General features: G+C 39.4%; 1 protein-coding gene across 2 annotated transcripts in view; it reads left to right on the top strand.

The window, feature by feature from the left end:
- Positions 1 to 20,421, top strand: part of LOC100704748 (contactin-associated protein-like 4) — a 104,880-nt gene that overhangs the window by 54,378 nt on the left and 30,081 nt on the right. Inside the window, exons 1-8 of one of the 2 annotated variants that reach the window (XM_013266652.3) lie at positions 1,059 to 1,207; positions 2,391 to 2,469; positions 2,951 to 3,126; positions 3,539 to 3,685; positions 6,977 to 7,244; positions 8,264 to 8,413; positions 12,823 to 12,994; positions 20,148 to 20,254. In XM_013266652.3, coding sequence (XP_013122106.1) covers positions 2,445 to 2,469; positions 2,951 to 3,126; positions 3,539 to 3,685; positions 6,977 to 7,244; positions 8,264 to 8,413; positions 12,823 to 12,994; positions 20,148 to 20,254 — 1,045 coding nt within the window. In that variant the 5' untranslated portion in view covers positions 1,059 to 1,207; positions 2,391 to 2,444. Of the gene's footprint in view, positions 1 to 1,058; positions 1,208 to 2,390; positions 2,470 to 2,950; positions 3,127 to 3,538; positions 3,686 to 6,976; positions 7,245 to 8,263; positions 8,414 to 12,822; positions 12,995 to 20,147; positions 20,255 to 20,421 lie in introns of those variants that run through there. The other variant, XM_005464217.4, reaches the window with a different exon arrangement.

Below are 20,421 nucleotides of genomic sequence, written 5' to 3'. Positions count from 1 at the left end.
CAGACCCAAAACATGTTGTACCTTGATATAACCAGGCCCATTAATGCAACAAATGGGCTTTTTTAACATGGGAGTCTTAGGGAATTGAATTCCTTCTGGAGCCAGCACCAACCTGCCATTTGATGGATTGTAGTGTTTTGTTTTTTTTTTAAATAAAACTTTAAAACTTCAGAGCCATTAAACTAGATTTTTAATTACTAACTACTCAATTCATTTTGAATTTTTCATTAATAGCATGGAAGGTACTGCATCTGCAATTTTGTTGTGCAACCTTGTGTAGGATAATGATAATTAAATTAATCTTGAATCTTTTTCAAAGCCAGTGATCTGTGAAATGGTTTGACACCATTGGTGTGTCCTAGCATCCTCATACACAAGGATGCAAATACATGAAATAAACAAATCTGAAACCCACTCATAGTCAAATTCTTGCCATGGATGTCTTGCTCCTTTACCCTCTGTATGGTAAGAAATTCCCCATTGTAACTGTGACTAAAACTAATAATTGGTTTTGAGAAAGTGTGTTAGCTTTGCAGAGAAGTTGTATTTTAAATGCTGGCACCACATGATGATACAGTCCTGAAATAATTATAACAGTGTATCTTGTGATAAGACTTGTCACTGTCATCCTTCATAAACAGATTTAGAGCTTGAGTGAAGAGGCATAATGGAATAGCCGACAGAAAATGATCTGGCAGTATTGCCTTGGGGACCTGTCTAGGGCAGTAGGCTCCTGCATAGTAGAGTGTTCAGTGCAAAGCCATCAGCTTAAACACAAGAACATTCAATATTTGTGCATTCAGTCAAGTTAAATTAGGCTGTTATTGTAGTGTTACATAGCTTTGTTCCTTTAGATTGATTAGTTAAGGCAATGGCATGTTACGGTTCTCTTAAATTGAACCTTCTTTCTCTCAGCTTCCTAATAAACTTGCAGGCAAGGAGAAGGGGAATAAGGGAATCAAGACTGACAGAGAGTGAGAAAGAGATTCATTAATGGAAGTGAAGTGTTTCTATTATTGTTTTCTCTTAAACTACTTGCTTATCGTCAGCATAAGTACTGGAAGCAAGAGGGAGACAAGCTTCTGTCGATGGAACTAGGCTAGCTGTTTCCCATGTTCCTATCTCCGTGCTAAACTAAGCTAAGGTAGTTATCTCCTGATCAAAGCTCCATTGTTGAAGCCCCTGAAAAGTTGGTTTCAAACTGGAAGTAAGTTTGGATACTATTTAACATTAATCACGATCTCTGTTAAAGTTAAGAGCATTATGTTGCCACTTATTTGTTTAGAATGAAATACACAGCTAATGTGTTTCATCATGACTGTTTGTGTAATCACAAACTATATGTAAAAGATAGAGACACTGATCACTTTTTGGTTTGTGAATATTAATACTGTTTTCCTCAATTTGGCCGTTTTAGTCAGTCTTGCACTTTTTAGGAGGTAGAAATAACGATATTTGGAGAAGCTGGAATGCTTACTCATCAGCTAACATTAACTAGCTTCATTAGCAAGGTGCCTCTTTAGGCTACATTATGAGCAGAACACACAGGCTACTTAGTGCTAACACAGGAATAAAGTAATACTAGCATAACCAAACTGAATCACAATACATTTAACCATAGCACTGTAACATGAGATAGCTAACAGCCTGTGTGTATTTTTAATCTACTTTTGGTTCTTATAAAAAAATACTGATGAGATTTATGTATATAAATTTTTTATTTTAGTTTTTTGCTTATTTCCATTGCAAAATTGAGCATTTTTGCAGGAAAATATATAGGGGGCAACTAGCTTTAAAGAACTTGCCTCACGTTGCCTCTAGACTACCTGCAGTTTTTGTGACTTCCATGTTAGATTTATTTTTCAGATTTTAATTTTCATTTGATTGTCAGTAGTGGGAGAATAATACAGAAAAAACTGTCATTGCACCTTTGATTCATAGCTTGAGCACAGTACTAAAAACAATTTAGGATTAGTCTAATATATCTGTGAAATGTAGCCAGTATAGAAAAAAATAAAGTCACTGATGCAAACTTTGAATGCATTGTGCTTCCTTGTTGAAACCTGAAACTGGTACCCACAGTTTGATATATTCGGCAAGTTGATCACTGACAGTTATTTTAGATTGGAGAAACTAGTTGGTTTATGATAGTAGTTGTTAAACGCCTCAAACTGAGTTGGGGAGAAGTCTGCAGATTTTTTGTAAGGTTTCTTCTTTCTAACTCCCAGCCACCAATTTTCCAGCATTTACCAGCCTTTTGCGTAGCGCTCCCTCAGACCCCTAAACACACAATGAGGCGTTGGAGCTCTGTAATTTGAACTGTCTTTCTATCTTGAAGAAAATACCTTTCATAATTAATGACTTGGCGTATATCTCTCCTTCTGTTGTAGCTCTTTCTGTCAGCAGAACCTCGTTTCCTTCCCAACACATTGGGGGACGTAGAGATGGATCCACCTATTAGACCTGCTGGTGTTGGGTCTGTCATTAATTATGTCCTGCTATCATTTTGTAGCATCATCATTTATCGTGCTCTCTCCTCCTCCCTCTCAGCATACAGAAATGTGCTCTATAATGAAAGAGGGTGACCTCAGTGACCTGCTTCCTGTTTTGAAACAGAGATTAAAAAATATCCCACTGATGCAGCAATCTTTCTGTGGCGCTTTTTGTTTTGATAGATCGAACACAATCCCTTCCTATAGGTGTTTTTGCTGGGAAAAAGCACTGACTATTTTCTACACGGATGTTTGTCCTTGTTAAAAATGTTTTATGGATGTTCATCTTGAAGTGCTTTGGAGGTAATAAACTTCAGGGGAAAAAAATCAAAGATCCTCAGCAGGAGATGCACATAATGGGATTTCTGCATTGGCCGGGGACGTTGCTCTTCTCTGAAATGTACCATGGCACCGACATGACAACTTTTCTCACGCTCCTCTCTCCCTCTGTGTTGCAGGTGTGAGTTCATCCTCTGGTGGTCAGCTTCTCGTTTCCCTGGGCAGTCTGCTTGATGACCAGCACTGGCACCATGTAAAGCTGGAGCGGCTCAGCACTCACCTAAACCTGACCGTGGATAAAAATACACAGCAGGTTCAAATACCGGCTGAGCTCAGCCACTGGCACATTCACACGGTGAGAGGAAAACACACACACACACACACACACACACACACACGTTCTGAAGCAAACGTGTCAAAAGCGCATCCACTCCTGCAGAAATATTCATTTGTTCACCAGCGTGAGTGAGTTACTCGTTAAATAAATCAGACAGGACATTCAAGTCATATTAGTTCTCCTAGTGAATGAAAAGGCAGAAGGTGGGCAGCTTTCTGTGCCAAACCAGCTTGAGAGGGTTATTCAAAGGGGCTATTCAGTGCATAATTTAACTGTGTGAGTGTACTGAGGCAATGAAGAGGTGTTTTTGAGCTTATTTTTCTGCTTTAAAAGGCAGCGTACTCTGTGAATGAACCTCTTACAGCAACCTTGATGCCATTCAGAGGGAGACGGTAATATTATTATAGTGTGTTTTGGAATTACTGTACAGCTGACGGTGGCAGCTGTCCAGAGCCACGGACTGCAGAAACCCATCCTGTCCAACAGGAACTTTCATGGCTGCCTGGAGAACCTGCTGTACAGCGACATCAACTTAATAGACCTGGCCAAACACAGCAGTCCGCAGGTCGCGGTAGTGGTGAGTCATTATATTTCAGCATTTTATGAATTAAGTTCACCACATGCACTTAAAGTAATAATGTGGTACAATGTTGCCTACTGATCGCTTGTCACTCATGACGCCGAACTAAAGCTGTAATGTTATTAATCTAAGTGTTACATGTTTATTATAATAATTCTGAGGACATCTCTTTGTATACACGCAGTTTTAAAAAGTTTAGTAGAAAAAAAGCAAAGGTTTTTGAGGAGTGTCAGATTGAAAACGACTGCTATATGTCACCATTTAGTGTAGTAACTCCTTTCTTTTACACAAAGCTTTCATTGTTAAATATGTTAAAAATAAAAATGACCTCATCTTAGTGTGCGTAAAAGAGAAAAGCTGAGTCCAAGTCCATAGCCACCTCAAAGAGTATAACATCTGTTCTGTCAGTACAATACTCATTGTTGTGTTGGGGTTCACTTGCCAGTTCATCTTCATGCGTCTCTGCTTGTGTAGGATGTATGGCACATTCATCTGTTGTTTAGCAGCAAGTGCCTTGACTGCCTCCACAATCAATTTGTAATATTTGTAAAGTATTGTAAATATTTTCTTTCAGCTTTTTGTTTTGTTTTGCAAGAACTGCAATGCTGAGTCCTATATGACATTTCAAACCTACGAGAAAAGAAGAGATTTTTGAGCATACATTGAAATTAATTCATTTTTGTGTACTAAAAAAAAAGAAATATTTTCAAAATGTATCTTCAGAAATCACTTCTTTTCTAGTAGGTTTGTAACGCATGTAGGACTCAGCATTGCAGTTCTTGCAAAAACTAAACATTCAATATTAGTCCTGAGTCCAGTGACTCCACCATCTAGTTGAAGCCTTTCTGTGTGGAGTTTGCACGTTTTCCACATGACGGTGTCGATTCTCTCCAGATACTCTGGCTTCTTCCCACAGTCCAAAGACATGCATTTAGTGGGATTCGGTTATTAGTGATTGTAAATTTCGTACAGGTGTAAGTGCAAATGGTTGTCCATCTTTCTGTGTTAGCCCTGCATCAGATTGGTGACCTGTCCAAGGTGTACCCAGCCTTCCACCCTGTGGTGCCTGGGATAGGCTCTAGCTGTCCCCCATGACCCTGAGGATAAGCAAAAGTGAATGGATGGATGGATCATTATTGTTGTATTGTTTTACACTTTCTTCTCACTCTAAATCGTGTTTGGTGATATGATCCACTTTGTGTGTTATTTGTAAGAATGCATTAACATCTATCATTATTGCATCTCTAGTGAATAATTTACTGGGCCATTGCATCGATTGAACCAATGTGTAGAAGTTAAATGTACTTCATTAATTCACATAATTCACTCATCAGCTATACATTTGTGTCTAATTGTGTGGTGTTCAGTGGTTTATAGTTTTTGCAGTTAACATGGACACAATGAGATGGTCCTATCACACAGAAAGCAGGATGTGCTGGTTAGCTATTGGAATGGCTGCCGTGCTCTGCCTGTACTGTTTTTGCAGCTAGTAATGGTCTTTATGTGGATTTTATGTGCACGCTCCCTGCCATTCTATGTTTTCTATTGGTCATGCAAATGTCACACCGTGTCACCAGCGAGTGCTCACCAACCAGGAAAAGAATACATTTCAGAGCACAGCGGTGCCATTCAAGTGTTGTATGTGAAGGGCACTTTAGCAAGGTAATCGGGCAAATTTGAGAGTTTATGTTTGATTTGTTTTTGGGATGGAATTCCTAAAAAAGTTTTAAAAAGTTTTTATAAATGTCAGCCATAACCCTATATCTAGGGTTTAATATGGATATTAGGGGTAGCATCACTGCAACAGAGTTTTTTTTTTTCCACCACTCTGATTGGTTATAGGTCAGTCTGGCTGGTCCTATTTTTATCCACCAGTAGACTGCACCTCTAGGAAATCCACCTTGTTGAGCAGTTACAGAGCCCAAAAATGTAACATATACATCTTCCACATATTGCTTTGCTCTTCCAATGCAATGTTTTATTCATCGAAAATGTATTCATCAGTTGTTTGTCCTATGTAAGACGTAGTTGTGATTGTATATTATTGTCAGCCCCGGCTTGGACACTCTCGGTCGTTGTGTCCTTGGGCAAGACACTTCACCCGTTGCCTACTGGTGGTGGTCAGAGGGCCCGGTGGCGCCAGTGTCCGGCAGCCTCGCCTCTGTCAGTGCGCCCCAGGGTGGCTGTGGCTACAATGTAGCTTGCCATCACCAGTGTGTGAATGTGTGTGTGAATGGGTGGATGACTGGATATGTAAAGCGCTTTGGGGTCCTTAGGGACTAGTAAAGCGCTATACAAATACAGGCCATTTACCATTAAATAAAGAAACTGGAGTTCTGCAGTGTGTCAATCGTTCATTCTTTTCCCTGTGAAAATCAAAAATTAGCTGCAAGTTCAAATCAACTTTCAGTTTATGTATTTGTATCTTAAGAATAAGTGACATTTTTATAGTAAATAAAAAGTCTTCTGTAAAAAAAAATATTTCATAGAAAAAAATTGTGTTTTATTATAGTGATGATAGTATTTTCTAGTAAAGCTGTGTTAAACTTCTGTGAAAGCCGTCAATTTATTATGATAGTAATTAATCATTTAGCATTCATCATTCTTCTGTTAAAATGCTTCCGTGATGAAAGTTTGAACAAGTTACAAACTTTTATTCCCTACGACAGACTTTTAGTGACTTTTTCCCCAGCCTTCCTCTTTGCCTTTTCTGCATCATGGTAATTGTTATGCTAACGGTCACTGTCATGATTACTATTGTTATCATCATTATTTTCATCATTTGCATCATCCTCCTCCCTATTTTTACACCCATCATCATCATCAGCGTCATTAGCATCATCATAATCTCCTTCATTATCATCACCAGTGTCATCACATGTACATTCTGGTGTTACAAAGCCCAAAGCAAAAGAGCTGCATGAGACAAGTGGCAGTTAAAAAAGGAGAAAACTTGAACCATACTAGTTTTTTTAAAACTATATTTCTTGTGTTGTATTATTTCAGTTTCCCGATGTAGTTGAGAAATTTGATTATGTGGCACAAAAAGGCAGTGTGTGCAAAGCCTTTCTGACTCTGATGTTTCAGGTTTCCAAAGAAAGCCTTCAGCGTTTTAGCTGTTCAGCTGATATCAGTATGGAAATACAGGTGTCCTTTTTCAGAGAGGTGCCGATGAGACCTCTGTGACACCCAGTCAAACCAAGTCAGCCTCTGCAGTTGATGAATATTCATGTTTTATCTCTTTCATAATCATTTCTTTCTCTCTCTCCTCCCTCCTCCTGTTCTCAGGGCAATGTGACCTTTTCTTGTGCTGAGCCAGTTTCAGTCGCTGTGACGTTCACTGACTCCCACAGCTTCCTTCAGTTGCCTGGCCTTACATCATGGTCAACAGGGCTAGTGTCTGTAACGCTGCAGTTCAGGACGTGGAACAAGGGAGGTCTGCTCTTGACCTTTGGTCTCCCGCAGCAGGATGGCACAGTTTTTCTATACCTGAGCCAGGCGAGGCTTCGACTACAGATCACTAAAGCAGGCAGATCCTCGCTGGATCTCAGTGCAGGTGGGTTCAGTCATGATCTGGATGTATTTCCATTCATTTGTGCATACACTGAGTACACTTAATGGTCACTTTATTAGGTACACCAGTTCAACAGCAATGGCAGCATTTAGGCACGTAGCCATAGTCGACTTTGATTGTGGCATGGTTGTTGGTGCAAGACCAGCAAAACATGCATGATTTTTCCACATCTCTAGAGTTTACAGAGAATAGTCTGAAAAAGATATCCAGTGAGCAACACTTCTCTGGCAGAAAATGCTTCATTGATGCCAGAAGTCAGAGGAGAACTCTGTGGATAGACTGCTTCAAGCTGACAGGAATGCAGCAGTAACTCATTACAAATGGGCTACAGCAGCAGAAGACCACACTGGATGCTTGTTTGTTAGCTAAAAACAGGAAACTGAGGCTACAATTAGCACTGACTCACCAAAATGGGACAACAGAAGTTAAAATATTTGCGGATCTGATGAGTTTCTGTGTTTGCTGTAACATTAAGGGGAAGGAACAGACTTTGGTGTAAACCACATGAAAACATGGATCCATCCCGCCTCAGTCTACTTGGGTTTTGTTGGCCATGACCATCCCTTTATGGCCACAGTCATGTCAAGAGTTCAGTATACTCAAATGACCTCCACAGTCACCTGATCTCAATCCAATAAAGCACCTTGGATGTAGTGGAACTGAAGATTTGCGTCATAGATGTGAAGTTGACAAATCCTCAGCAACTCTGATGCTGTCATGTCAATATGGACCAAAATTTCTAGGGAAAGTTTTGAACCTTTTTGAATTCGTGGTGCGAAGAATTAAGTTCTTTGAGCAAAAGGAGGTCGAACATATTGCGGGCAAAGTGTACCTAACAAAGTGGCCAACAAGTGTATGCAAGTAAAAAATGGAAATGGAGTAATATATATTTTTCTTATACTTGAAATTAAAATTAAACCGAGGTCACATCCTGATTTAAACTCAACCACACCCTGTTCCTTATTTTGTATGTGTGTATTTGTGTGTCTGGAAATTCTCAGGCTCAGGTCTGAATGATGGTCAGTGGCATTATGTGGAGCTGAGCTTCAAACATGATCATCTAAGCATCACAGTGGACAAAGATGAAGGAGCCACCGCTCACATCAGCATCTCGGTTCCGCTCACCTCAGATAGTCAACTCTTCTTTGGTGGTAAGAATACCAGCATCATCATGTACTACTTTTATATAAAGAGATTTGGGGGGTTGGGGGGCAGATTTTCAGCGTTTCTAAAAGTTCTCTATGGTCAAAGTCAACAGATTATACATACTGTAAGCATGTGCAAGTGCTTTGCTGCCAGAGATAGGGAATCTGCTGACATCGACAGACAGGGGTAGTTAAAATTCATGCAGGTACTCGGGTAATAATTATCATCTCCAGATCTCCTTTGGAGGTTTAGTGCCACCCAGAGAGGGACAAAGTCATAAAGCTGCTCGGTGCTCAATCCCCACCCCCCTCTTCTTTCATCTTTCTTCTGGCTGCTCCACTTCTTTCCCATCTTTCTTCTTTTTGCCTCCTTTCTTGTCCTTACTGAATCCACTACTCCCGCTCTCTCATTCTGTCTCTCCCAATCACCTTTGTTTTTATTTTAAAATTGAGGTTTTCTTCTTTTCATTTCTCTCCCTCCTGTTACTGTACACTGTTAAAATAAAAATCCTAGAAAAACAGTAATATTCCGGCAGCTGGGGCGCCAAAATAATACCAGAAAATAACAGAAAATAACTTTCTCATAAAAATACGGTTATTTTCAGTAATGACAATACGGTTTGTTGCCCTAATTGTACATGGGATTTGGCCTTTTTCAAGTTATTTTAAACATTAAATAATTATTATTTGATGTAAAAAAAGTTTATGAGAATCATTTTATATATTTTTCCATAGCATTACATTTGAATTTAACAGTTCAATCTTTCAAATAACGGACACATATTTGTGAAATCATGATACATTTGTGAATGTATGTTAACAATCTAAATATGCATATGTACAGACAAATACATTTAAAAAACAAGAAAATTATGTTTTATTACATTACAGTGATTTTACGTTAATTTACATTTGAAATGTGAAGTCACAGTCTATTTATGTAAATTTAATGATATTCTAGAAGAACAGAACAAAACTGTAAAATACTTTTATATTAGGATTTTTTTTTTACAGTGTAGCACATGTATACTTTCTCTCTTCAACCCCCACACATGTACAAACATGGAGCTAAAGACAAACTTTTTAAGAGATCAGCTGCAAAATTACATCCACCTGTCTAATATTGTCCAGGTCACTTCCATGCCACAACAGCATATATCAGAGTGGACAAAAGCCCTCTGGGGGTGTGCATTAGATTGTTTTCAGCAGATCCTCTGGGTTGTGGTGCTGGGTGGTTGTATAAAGCAATGTTCAGGAGATTGTGTCAAAGAAACATTTACATGAATGCCAGGGCCCAAGGTGCAGCAAAACATTTTATTGATCAATGTTATTTACTTGACCTGCCCGTGGTTTGAATGATGTGTCTGATTGGTGTATCTGCAGTACACTAGCCTACTGCACAAACCTAGTAATGAGGGTTGCTTTGGACACCCCCTTTTCATTGACACTGTCAGTAACACTGCACCTTAAATAACCCTGTTTGTCATTCATAGGATGTAGATTAAATTGATTAATAACTCTATAACATAACTACTGTGTATCACTGTAAGCAGCTGTAAAAATACATCACATTTTTGTTAATGTACAGGATATATCTTTTGAAGAGATTTTTTTAAAACTTCTTTTACATGCATTATCCGTTCACACACCTTTGCCTGCAGCATTAATGTTTATATACTGCTTATGAATGGTATCACAACATTAAAGGAGTGCTCCAGTTTTTCTAAGAGACAGCAGCTTTAGTATAATGGGGAAAGGATGGCAGTGAGTTCAGCTGTAGTTAAACTTTTAAATTCTTAACCTAATTTCAGGTGAAACTCAATTGTTATGACATTGTGATCAACACTAAACTTCCTGCTGCGTCATCTTGACTGCCATAAGCAAAACAGATCCAACAAAATCTTCTTCCGAGCTTCTAAAATTTAAAGTGACTGCGACCAGTGACTCATCTTTCCCCCTTCCTGTGCTAAGAAGTGCCAAACTGTGTGTCTGACTGACTGTAATTAGAGCAATACAGAGCCGCGAGCAACAATGCTGTGTTGGGTCACCGAATGCTGCCATCCAGGATCAACCTGAAGCATGAATCACTGATGGATAAAACATGGGGCTCATTCACAGGATTGGGCAGAGAGGATTTATCTGACAGCCACCTCTGGACTGGTTGTGCTGAGGGCTTAAATCAGAGTTCATACACAGAATCCAAAGACTGTGCAAAGGCTCATCACACAGAGCAAGATAAGGTAGTGGTAAGCAAAAACATTTTGAGGGTAACTGCCTAAGAAAAAGTAGATATTAGACCATAATGATATTGAGAGCTGCTTTTTCAAGTGAATGAATAAGATAAACATGGAGTGGGCCGGGAGGCGGGGGCCTTTGTTGGTCAGCCACTCTTTTGTGCATGAGGTCATCAGTAGTGTCAAAAAGAAAAAGAAAGCTTACTGAAACCTTTGCGTTGGTGCAACCAGCAGGTCAAAATAGGTTGACAAAATATCTCAACATCTAAGTATTTGTGTTCTGAAGAGGCTGAATACTTTTGATTTTAGCTCTCTTTAAGTTTTCTCTGCTGATGTCACATTTCCATCTGTTCAACATTTGTGCTTTCATGTGAAAAACTACATTCTCACAGGATCCTATGCAGTCATCTGAAAAACTAAGTACACCCTTATTGCTTCTATAGGAATTAAAAGGGGAAGTGGCAACCAGGTGCTGCTAATCAATTCAACTGGTCATTAGCAAGTGTGAATTCTGTCAGAGCAGAAGATTTGGTAGTTTGCTGATCTGTAGTACAACTGTATGGTAACACACTAACACAATCTTCCCAGGAAGATGCTACAGGCCTCAGTCAACATGTTAAATGTTAAAGTTCATAATCATAACCATAGTTCAATTACGAAAAACTGAAAGTAAGCATGGCTCTTTTGGAAGGCTTGCACAGAGACTCTACTCTAAAAAAAATGTATAATTGCATCTAAACAAATCACAAGACTTCTGGAACAATGTCTGCGGGCAGGCAAGACCAAAATCAAGATGTTTGACCATAATGCACAGCAGTATATTTGGTCAAAACCAAACACATTATATCAGCACAAACACCTCATACCAGCTGTCAAGCACAGTGGTGAAGGTTTGATGATTTGGGCTTATTTTGTAAAAACGGGACTTGGGCCCCTTGAAGTCACTGAGATGTCCATGAAGTTTGGCTGATCTGGGTTGTGCAAAGCAGGAACTCCAGCAACACTTGAGGGAAGATGAACAACTTTAATAAGTGACCGACGCGTTTCGGCTTGTGGCCTTCATCAGGGTCACCATGCACCTTGGAAGTAGGTGAAGTTGTGCCAGAAATTTTTGCTGCGATTGATCTGGGTTGTTCAACAGTACAATGATCAGCAGTTACACTGCTGAAGGTAGTTCTTAAAGCTCGTGAATCTTGACATGTACTTAGTTTATCACAGAGTAGAGTTCTGTGAAAACTTAATCACAAATATTTGAAACCCCTACCATTTCCAAACAATCTGTCTTTATATAAAGGTGCAGTCTTCAGAGTGATCAATCTACAACTTTGAAGAGTATAAAATGACTTGAGAGTGTTTATTTAAGCTTATGAATGATGATGAATAATAAAATATAATATAAAAGTTTTTAATAATATTCTGAAGGAGCTGCTTTTCAGATGACAGCTGCAGTTGCAGTGCCTGTTTGTCGCAGCTGACTTTGTTTGCATTCATTCTCAGCTAGTCCCTGTAGTTCACTGCTAGGTTTCACACGAGGTCTCAGCTCTCCACATTCTGCATTCTAAAATAGTCAGGGGTACAAAATCGACCTAACTGCAGTCACGACCTATCACCCATTGAAAATTTTTTGGAGCATCATGATAAAAAATACAGCAAAGGAAGCACTGAGCTCTTAAACAGCTGACACCCCAACAGGAGTGAGAAAATATTTTGCTTTTAAAACCGCGGAGGTTAGTCTCCTCAGTTCTTGCTTACAGGGTATTGCTCAAAACAGAACTGATGCACTACGATGGAAAACAACTTCCTGTTCCAAAACAAAAAACCAAGGGATATTAAAAACATACTTCAAACTGTTTCTTTGTTTCCACAATGTTAATGTGTGTTTTTGTGAGCTGGTTTTCATGAGACGTCTGTGGGCTAAAGTAAAGTTTTTTCTGAATGTCCTATAAGGTGCAATTTTTTTAAAATCAAAAATGTGAATCAAGATTTTTTTTTGGTGTGTATTTTTGCACCTAATTAAGATGTGAAGAGATAATTCTCAGAAAGGATGGAAATAAATATTGTTGAGAAAACTTTGGAGAAAATCTATCTCTGAATTTTTTATTTTAAAAATAATAATCGAGTTCATGTGGAATCATTTGGATAATTTAAAAGTCCAACCATTAGATGTTTTTCCCTTCTCAGGTTGTCCCACTGAGGAGAGCGCTCAAAAGTGCAAGAACCCCTTCAACACATTTCAAGGATGTATACGTCTCTTGACTCTGGATGACCAAACTGTTGACCTGATCAAAGTGCAGCAAAGGCTGCTGGGAAACTACAGCCACTTGCAGATTGACATGTGTGGCATCATTGACAGGTAAGTCCCTAAAAGTGCCACCTTTCATATGTAAGTATGGTGCCAGGCTGAGTGTAGACATAGTGAAGTGACTTTTATTTGTTAGTAATTACAACTGACATACAAATGACAATGTAAGAATAACACCTAATATTAATTATAACTAAGTACTGGGTAATAATTAGAGATGCACCATGAACATGGACAGTAATTTTCTGAATTTCAGTGTTCTCCACCCAGTGTATATATCCATAGACACTATAATGATGATGGCCCCTTGAGTTTCCATTGTTGCCGTTTTAAAAACAGATGTTTACAAGATGTCAAAGGTCTGACCGTGAAATTCGTGATTGACAAGTCCTTAGCCAGTGAGTGTGCAGCAGTTTCAGAATAGACTCAAGCTAATTTATATGCAAATTAGCTTGTCCGTTTCATGTGTTTGCAGCAAATGCACAGCGGAAAATACCTGAGGGCAAATATCCACTAGCACAACCACTAACACACAGTTAGCATGTGGCTATGGTCAGTTCTTCATTGTTACCATGAAGGTATTTGTAAGAAAAACCTATTAAGATACTAGCAAGAGATACTTTCTAAACATACTAGAAAATTATTTTTACCTGGCATTTACCTAAATAAATCTGTTTAACCAGCTTTTGTTATGTATTAAAAAAAATAATATATATTTATGTAAGGTAATTGTGGGGGTACAGCACCAACTTTGGTGTCTTGACAAACCGGCTCTAGCAGTTTGGCTTGATTTAGGAAAATATTGTAGTTTGGGGTTAAAAAAATTGTTCAGAACTAAAACCCTGCCGTCAGAATGACAGACCCATCTTACTAACCGGGTGTGTCTAGGCAGTGTGTATAAAGCCACACCAGCTGCTTTGATAGACTACAGTAACAATAACTGATAAAAAGGATCATATTGAAATTAAATCACACACTTAGGTAAAAGGTCAAGTCCTTGAAATTGAAATGGGAGAACCACTAGCCACTTATGCAGAGCTCTTTTCCTTTGCTGCTTAACAAGGCTTTAGGAGAGCCTAAAACCTTGTTTGTTGTGCAATTAGGGAATTAGTTGGCACTGATAGGCAAATAATAGCAGGGCAGCTTGTTTAGGCGATTATCAAATTAAAAAAAAGAATGCATTTTAAGTTCTTACCATGTTTCCTTGGAGAAAACAGACTTTGAAAGTAAGAAAAAAGGCAACATTATTCAATAAGGAATTGGCAGTGGACTTTGTGTGTACTCAGACCGGGCATGGTTGCCTGGTACCATGCCTGAACACAATTGTCCCTCCTCCCCACTCCCCTGCTGGCCGCTTAATGATCTGGGTCCACATACGCATCATTTTGTCTCAGCATCTCAACTCTTCTCTCTTTCTTTGCCACTGCTGGGGAGCCTATATGTGGATTGTAGGGGTAGTGGAGGAGTGGAAACAGCAGGTAGTGATCCAGCAGCAGCAAGAGGTACTGGCATGTTGGAGGGAGAGATGGAAAATTTTGCATCTCAAACAGACCAAATTTGATAGAGTGAGGACTGTAACATGTGCATGATGCAGTGCAGCTCAAGCTTCATCTAGCTTGTAGGTTACTCCTCACCTTTGTAAGGAATGAAAGAAAAAAAAGCAAAGGAAAGGGCTGTTTGCTCGATTGTCAGCTGTTGGAAAATCGCAAAAGTTGTTGCCCAAAATTTGCCAAAGCAAAAGCGTGGGAGGAGGCAGTTTCAAACAAACACTTTGATTGAAGCATACTGACACCTTTAGGACGCAGATGCTTTCCAAGTCTATAAAGTTCCTGAGCTTACCACCACCACCTCGACCTCTGTCCACAGCGAGTGTGTGTGTGAGTGCATGTTTTGAAGCCAGATAGATGAAGCTGTCAGAAGGCAGTAATTCTGACCTCTTTGCTTCTGCCAGGTAGCTGACAACTTAATAATACACCTTGTCAAACACACACACATTTTCAAATAAATAGAAACACAGGTCACTAAGAGATCCACTCTTCTTCTTGTTGTGTCTGACTGTCTCTGTGTCTGTCTATCTGTCTGACAAACACACCGGTTTGTCAGCGTGAGCAGGGACTCACAAACATAGAATTTGCTATGCAAAGTCACTGTGTGTGTGTGTGATGTGAAAGCATATCTAGGAGCAAGTGCAGAGCAGGCAAAAAGAGTGAAAATACATACCTTTCCCTTCTCTTGCTCATGCAATACAGCACGCTACAGCTATTTGAAGTCTTTGTTGGACATTCCAGTCGGGCTGTCCAGTAATAATTTTCAGATCAGGGAAGTTTCTGTGCCGTGTTGCTTTAGCCAGAGGCAGTAATGGAAACCAGGGAGATTGGATGCGAGTCTTGTGATCCAAGCTGTGTTACAGCACACTGTCATTCCATACTATAAAGTTTCAGATAAGCTACAAAGTCTTGACTGAGTTAATCCAGGACTCCTGTGATGTGGACTGCAGTTCGTGCAGTACGCGACCAAGTCGCATTGCAAATCGTCAAGCTAGGAGCCCCCAGGAGACTTATAGTGGTCATAGAGTTTGTAAAACTCCGGATTTTCACTGGGTTTGGTGATAAAACGCTATAGGGCATCTCACCATTCAACCCAATCTGAAGACTTGTTGTCTGTGTTCCCGTCTGAGGCTGCAAACAACTTCCTGAATGTTGAGACAGTTGAGAGAAAACTAATGTTTCTGGAAAGTATTACTCTCTGTGAATGTAAGCAGTTCTAGCCAAGAAAAGTTTAGTTTGCTCAACTAAATGAAGATAAAGTTATGCTGTTGATTTGTATGGAAGTGCCATGAAAGTCCATCCAAAAATTATGGTAAAAGGATCTCATCAAGTCAATCAAGTTGGGGAAAAAAACTAATTGGAGATTGGAGACAGATGTTTCCCTCGTAACAGTCTGCAGTCGCTGAATCTGTTGTTTATGATTTAAACAGTTAGAAATCAGTTCTTCACCAAGTTTGCTTTACCTCTTTATTCCCCCTTGTTTATTTTCCAGATGTTGTTGATATCCAGTCCCTGTTTTTCTCTGTTTTCTCCTCCGCCCCACTTGTTAGTTTCACCATTTCCTTCCCACCTTCTCTGATTTTCTCTCCCACCATCCCATCCCGCCCCACCCTCACTCTTTTTTTTATCTTTTCGGATGCGTTGCATGGCTGAGGAAGATTTTCTCACTTTAGTACCCAAGAACTTTCGAGTAGAACTAGATATTTTTGAAAAGTGGGGTTACCATCAGGAAATTTGGCAAGTTGTGTTAAGGGTTCAAGTCTAGTATTATGTCAGTGAGGGTTCTCACAAATATACAGACGTGTGCTTGTGTGTGTTGACAGCTGGTTAAAACTGATTTAGGGGTTAAATGCTGTTGTAGAGCTCCTTTTCACACACAACATTCAACAAATGTAACACAGCTCCTAGTCATCATTTCATAGTTAAAAAGAAAGTCTTTATAAGAGTCAAGAGATTAGATTTTACTGTACCAAGTGTAATTTCTCTTGTATGCACAAAGTTGATGTTGTTTGCTACTGACAACTGTAACATTGGTACACATCATTCATCTCATTAATACCTACATACAAAGTAGTTACACAGTATTCTAAAAATCAATAAATAATCCATTATTGCTGCCGGGGTGTTTAACAGCAGTAATGGAGTGATGGATGCAGCAGTGTCTGTGTTTTAAATGGCTGCACTGAAAGGAGGTGAAGGGTGTGTTTTTCTCTTTCCCGATGCTGTTTTCCTTTTATGCAGTGAGGAGTTTGGTTGTTGTTTGACTCCCATGCTCTCCATGGCCTTTGTGTGAGGCAGCCTTTTACTTCACTGACAGGCTGCCAAAACATGCTGAAATTCCACAGTGTAGAAAACTCTCTGCTATTGTGTGGTAGATGAGAAGCACACTCTGGGCAATGAAAGAATACAGAAAAAACTAAAGTCCACCATGCAGTACCATGGACACTTGAGCACACTTTTACTTCACAGACTTTCCACATTAGACCCCTGCTTTCTGTGTGAAGCTCCAAGTACCCCAAGTTGACTTGTTAAATAGTGTATTCATGGGTAAGTGTTGTGGAGATGGAATGTATTGTGTTATTTTTTTGCCTGCTTAGTGTGATGAGTTAGAATTGACTGGAAACCAACTTTTTATGGCAAAAAAGTCCTGCTTAGACAAATTCAAAGTTAAAGTGGGCTTGAGCAATAGTTGACCAGGCTGACTGAAGTTCTTTCAAGGTCTTTTGTTAAATATTGGCTGCTTTTTCACTTATTTTCAGCCCAGTTTTCAGACCTGACTATTTTCAGAGAAATGTCTGTTCATGTCTGTCATCAACCATGAAAAAAGGCACCTAACTCAAGGGATGAACCAGAGTTGTGCCCACACATAACAGACAACTCAGCAATGAACCGATTTAAAATTGTAACTTTAGGCACTTTGTCACTAGCAACCTGTAATAAAAAAAATAACTTTTTGTAGTAGAATCTAAAAAAAAGTGTTTGACAGATATAAAATAGTATTTTTGCACCAACAAAGTTTTTCCCAAAGAACTTAGCATATCTTGGCATTTTATGCAGTGTGTCCTTAAAAAAGTTGAGGAAACTGATAAGTTGATGACAGAAGAAGTGGCAGATCTAAAAAAGCGTCTACAGCAGATGAACAGTTTCTGAAAGTCTTGTCCTTAAGATCTGAGAGATGGTCATTCTGTTGATTCTATTGCTCTGTCATGGTTTGGGGCTACATTTCAGCCAATGGTGAAACAATGTTGGAACTATTAATGGAGTAAGATAACATCAAATTTTGATCGACCATGGTACCATCTAGAAAACGGACCATGTCACTGGGTTTAGGTCAGGTGACTGTGGATGCCAGGCCATCTGGCGCAGCACTCCATTACTCCTTATTGGTCAAATAGCCCTTACACAGCCTGCAGGTGTGTTTGGGGTCACTGTCCTGTTGAAAAATAAATGATGGTCCAACTAAACGCAAACTGGATGGGATGGCATGTCGCTACAGGATGCTGTGGTAGCACCAGCAGCTGGTTCATTGTGCCTTCAATTTTGAATAAATTCACAACAGTGTCACCAGCAAAGGACCTCCACGCCATCACACCAACTCCTCAATGCTTCATGGTGGGAACCATGCATGTAGAGACCATCTGTTCACCTTTTCTGCGTCACACAAAGACACAGCGGGTGGAGCCAAAGATCTCGATTTTGGACTTTGGACAGATTTCTAGTGGTCTAATGACCAGTCCTTGTGTTTCTTGGCCCAAACAAATCTCTTCTGATTGTTCCTTTTCCTTAGTAGTGGTTTCTTGGCAGCTATTTGACCATAAAGGCCTGATTCACTCAGTCTCCTCTGAACAGTTCTAGAGATGTGTCTGCTACTGGCACTCGGTGTGGCTTTTATCTAGGCTCTAATCTGAGGTGCTGTTAACTTGCGATTTCTGAGGCTGGTGACTCGGATGAATTTATCCTCAGTAGCACAGGTGACTCTTCCCAGAGCGGCCCTCATGTGAACCAGTTCCGACGTAGCGCTTGATGGTTTTTGCGCCCACACTTGAAGACTCATTCAGAGTTTTAGCAATTTTTCAGACTGACTCACCTTCAGTTCTTAAAGTAATGATGCACTGTCATTTCTCTTTACTTAGCTGATTGGTTCTTGCCATAATATGAATTCTAACAATTGTCAAATAGAACTGTCAGCTGTCCCAACCCCATTAAGAAGGTAAGAAATTCCACAAATTAACCCTGACAAGGCCCACCTGTGAAGTGAAAACCATTTCAGGTGACTACATCATGAAGCTCATTGAGAGAAGGCCAAGGGTTTGCAGCACTGTCAGCAAAGCAAAGGGTAGAGTTATTCATCAATTTTTGATTTGCTAAATAATTCCATATATCTTGCTTCATATATTCGATGTCTTCAGTTTGTATCTACAATGTAGAAAGTAGTAAAAATAAAGAAAAATTAAATTATATTTCTTGTTTTGAAACAGATCTTAAAATGTCCTCAGAGCCAACGGAAGGAATTCTGACAGTATGATGTCATCTGGTAAAAAGCAATAAAAAGCAGCACTTCTAGAGTGTGACTTTTTTAATGTAGACAGGGAGGAGTTGGAGTAGTCAAGCCTTAAGAAAATTAATGAATGAAATTTTCCTGAATGCAAATTTTGCATTAATGTGTGATTTCACAGATTGCAAAAGAAAACTAAGGCCCATTACTGCAGTGTCCTTGTGTGTTGTGCCATGCATGTGGAGTGCACATGCAAATTAACTTATAAGTGCTTATAAATACAGTTTATGTAATTGCACTGGGTCCCAGCTAAATATACACAAAATTACTGTTTTGCAGCTCTCTTAATGTTTTAGGCTCACAGGAGCAAGTTGCTAATCTCACCTCTATTAGGAGCAGGACACATGCATTGTGATCCTGTGAGAAACATTATGCAGAGCACAGGCTGCACAGAATGGAAAGGTTTGCTGTTGTGGCTGTATGCTGTGTTGTGGGAGAATTAAATGAAAAAAGAGAGGTATGAGTTTGATAAATAATGTAGCCATGGTGGATTGGTTGCCTAAGCCAACAGACGAAAAGACAAAGAATTCATGTAAAATCATTATTGTGTATTTATAGGCTATATATTTAGTCTGTGAGAGACAATAACCAGAAGGTGTTTGTATAAAGGGGTGCAAAAGAGGAGCAGCTATGGAGCACCACAGCAGACAGACAAGAGAAAAATGCTGTTCTGTGTCTGGGACAAAAGTGTTTCTTTCATGCCTTTAAAAAAAATAGAAACACAAACAATAAATTGTGTCTTTTTTTCTTTTTTTTGAGTGGCAGGTTGGGTGGGAGTTCAAGAGTTTTGTCTGTGGATCCCACAATGTTAGTTAACAATACTAACACAACAAAGGAAAGTTTCAAGCCACCTACATCTGAGAACACACACCTGTGCTCTCATTGACACTGAAATAAAGCCCTCTGAAATGTTGTTTTTTTTAAGACTGAAAGTTTTTTATTGAAAGACTTTGTATATTCCCCGTCTCTCCTACACACCTCATCAAAACAGTCAGGCATGCTGAAGGTCTGTTGTTCCGTGCAGACATCCGTAAGAAACTTTTTCAGATAACTTTAGAAAAAACACTAAACATCTCTCTGTCTGTCTCTTTCATTCTCCAAGGTGTTACCCCAGTCACTGCGAACATGGAGGAATATGTACTCAGTCATGGAGCACCTTTCACTGTAACTGCTCCAACAGTGGCTACAGGGGAGCCACCTGCCACAGCTGTAAGCAACCACTTCATCTGAAGCTCTTTAAAATGCCTGAAGCCTAAAATTTATCTAGGAAAAAGTAGTGACATTTTTTTTTCCTTTAACTTTTCATTTATTATTACGTGACACAGATTTGTGTACTTACACATTGAGCAGAAATGTAAGTGAATGTAAGTCCAACC

The sequence above is a fragment of the Oreochromis niloticus genome, linkage group LG17 (assembly GCF_001858045.2).
Source record: "Oreochromis niloticus isolate F11D_XX linkage group LG17, O_niloticus_UMD_NMBU, whole genome shotgun sequence".
NCBI classification, from domain to species: Eukaryota; Metazoa; Chordata; class Actinopteri; order Cichliformes; family Cichlidae; genus Oreochromis; species Oreochromis niloticus.
The sequence above is the reverse complement of the archived record's forward strand: the minus strand, read 5'-3'. Positions and strand labels throughout refer to the sequence as shown.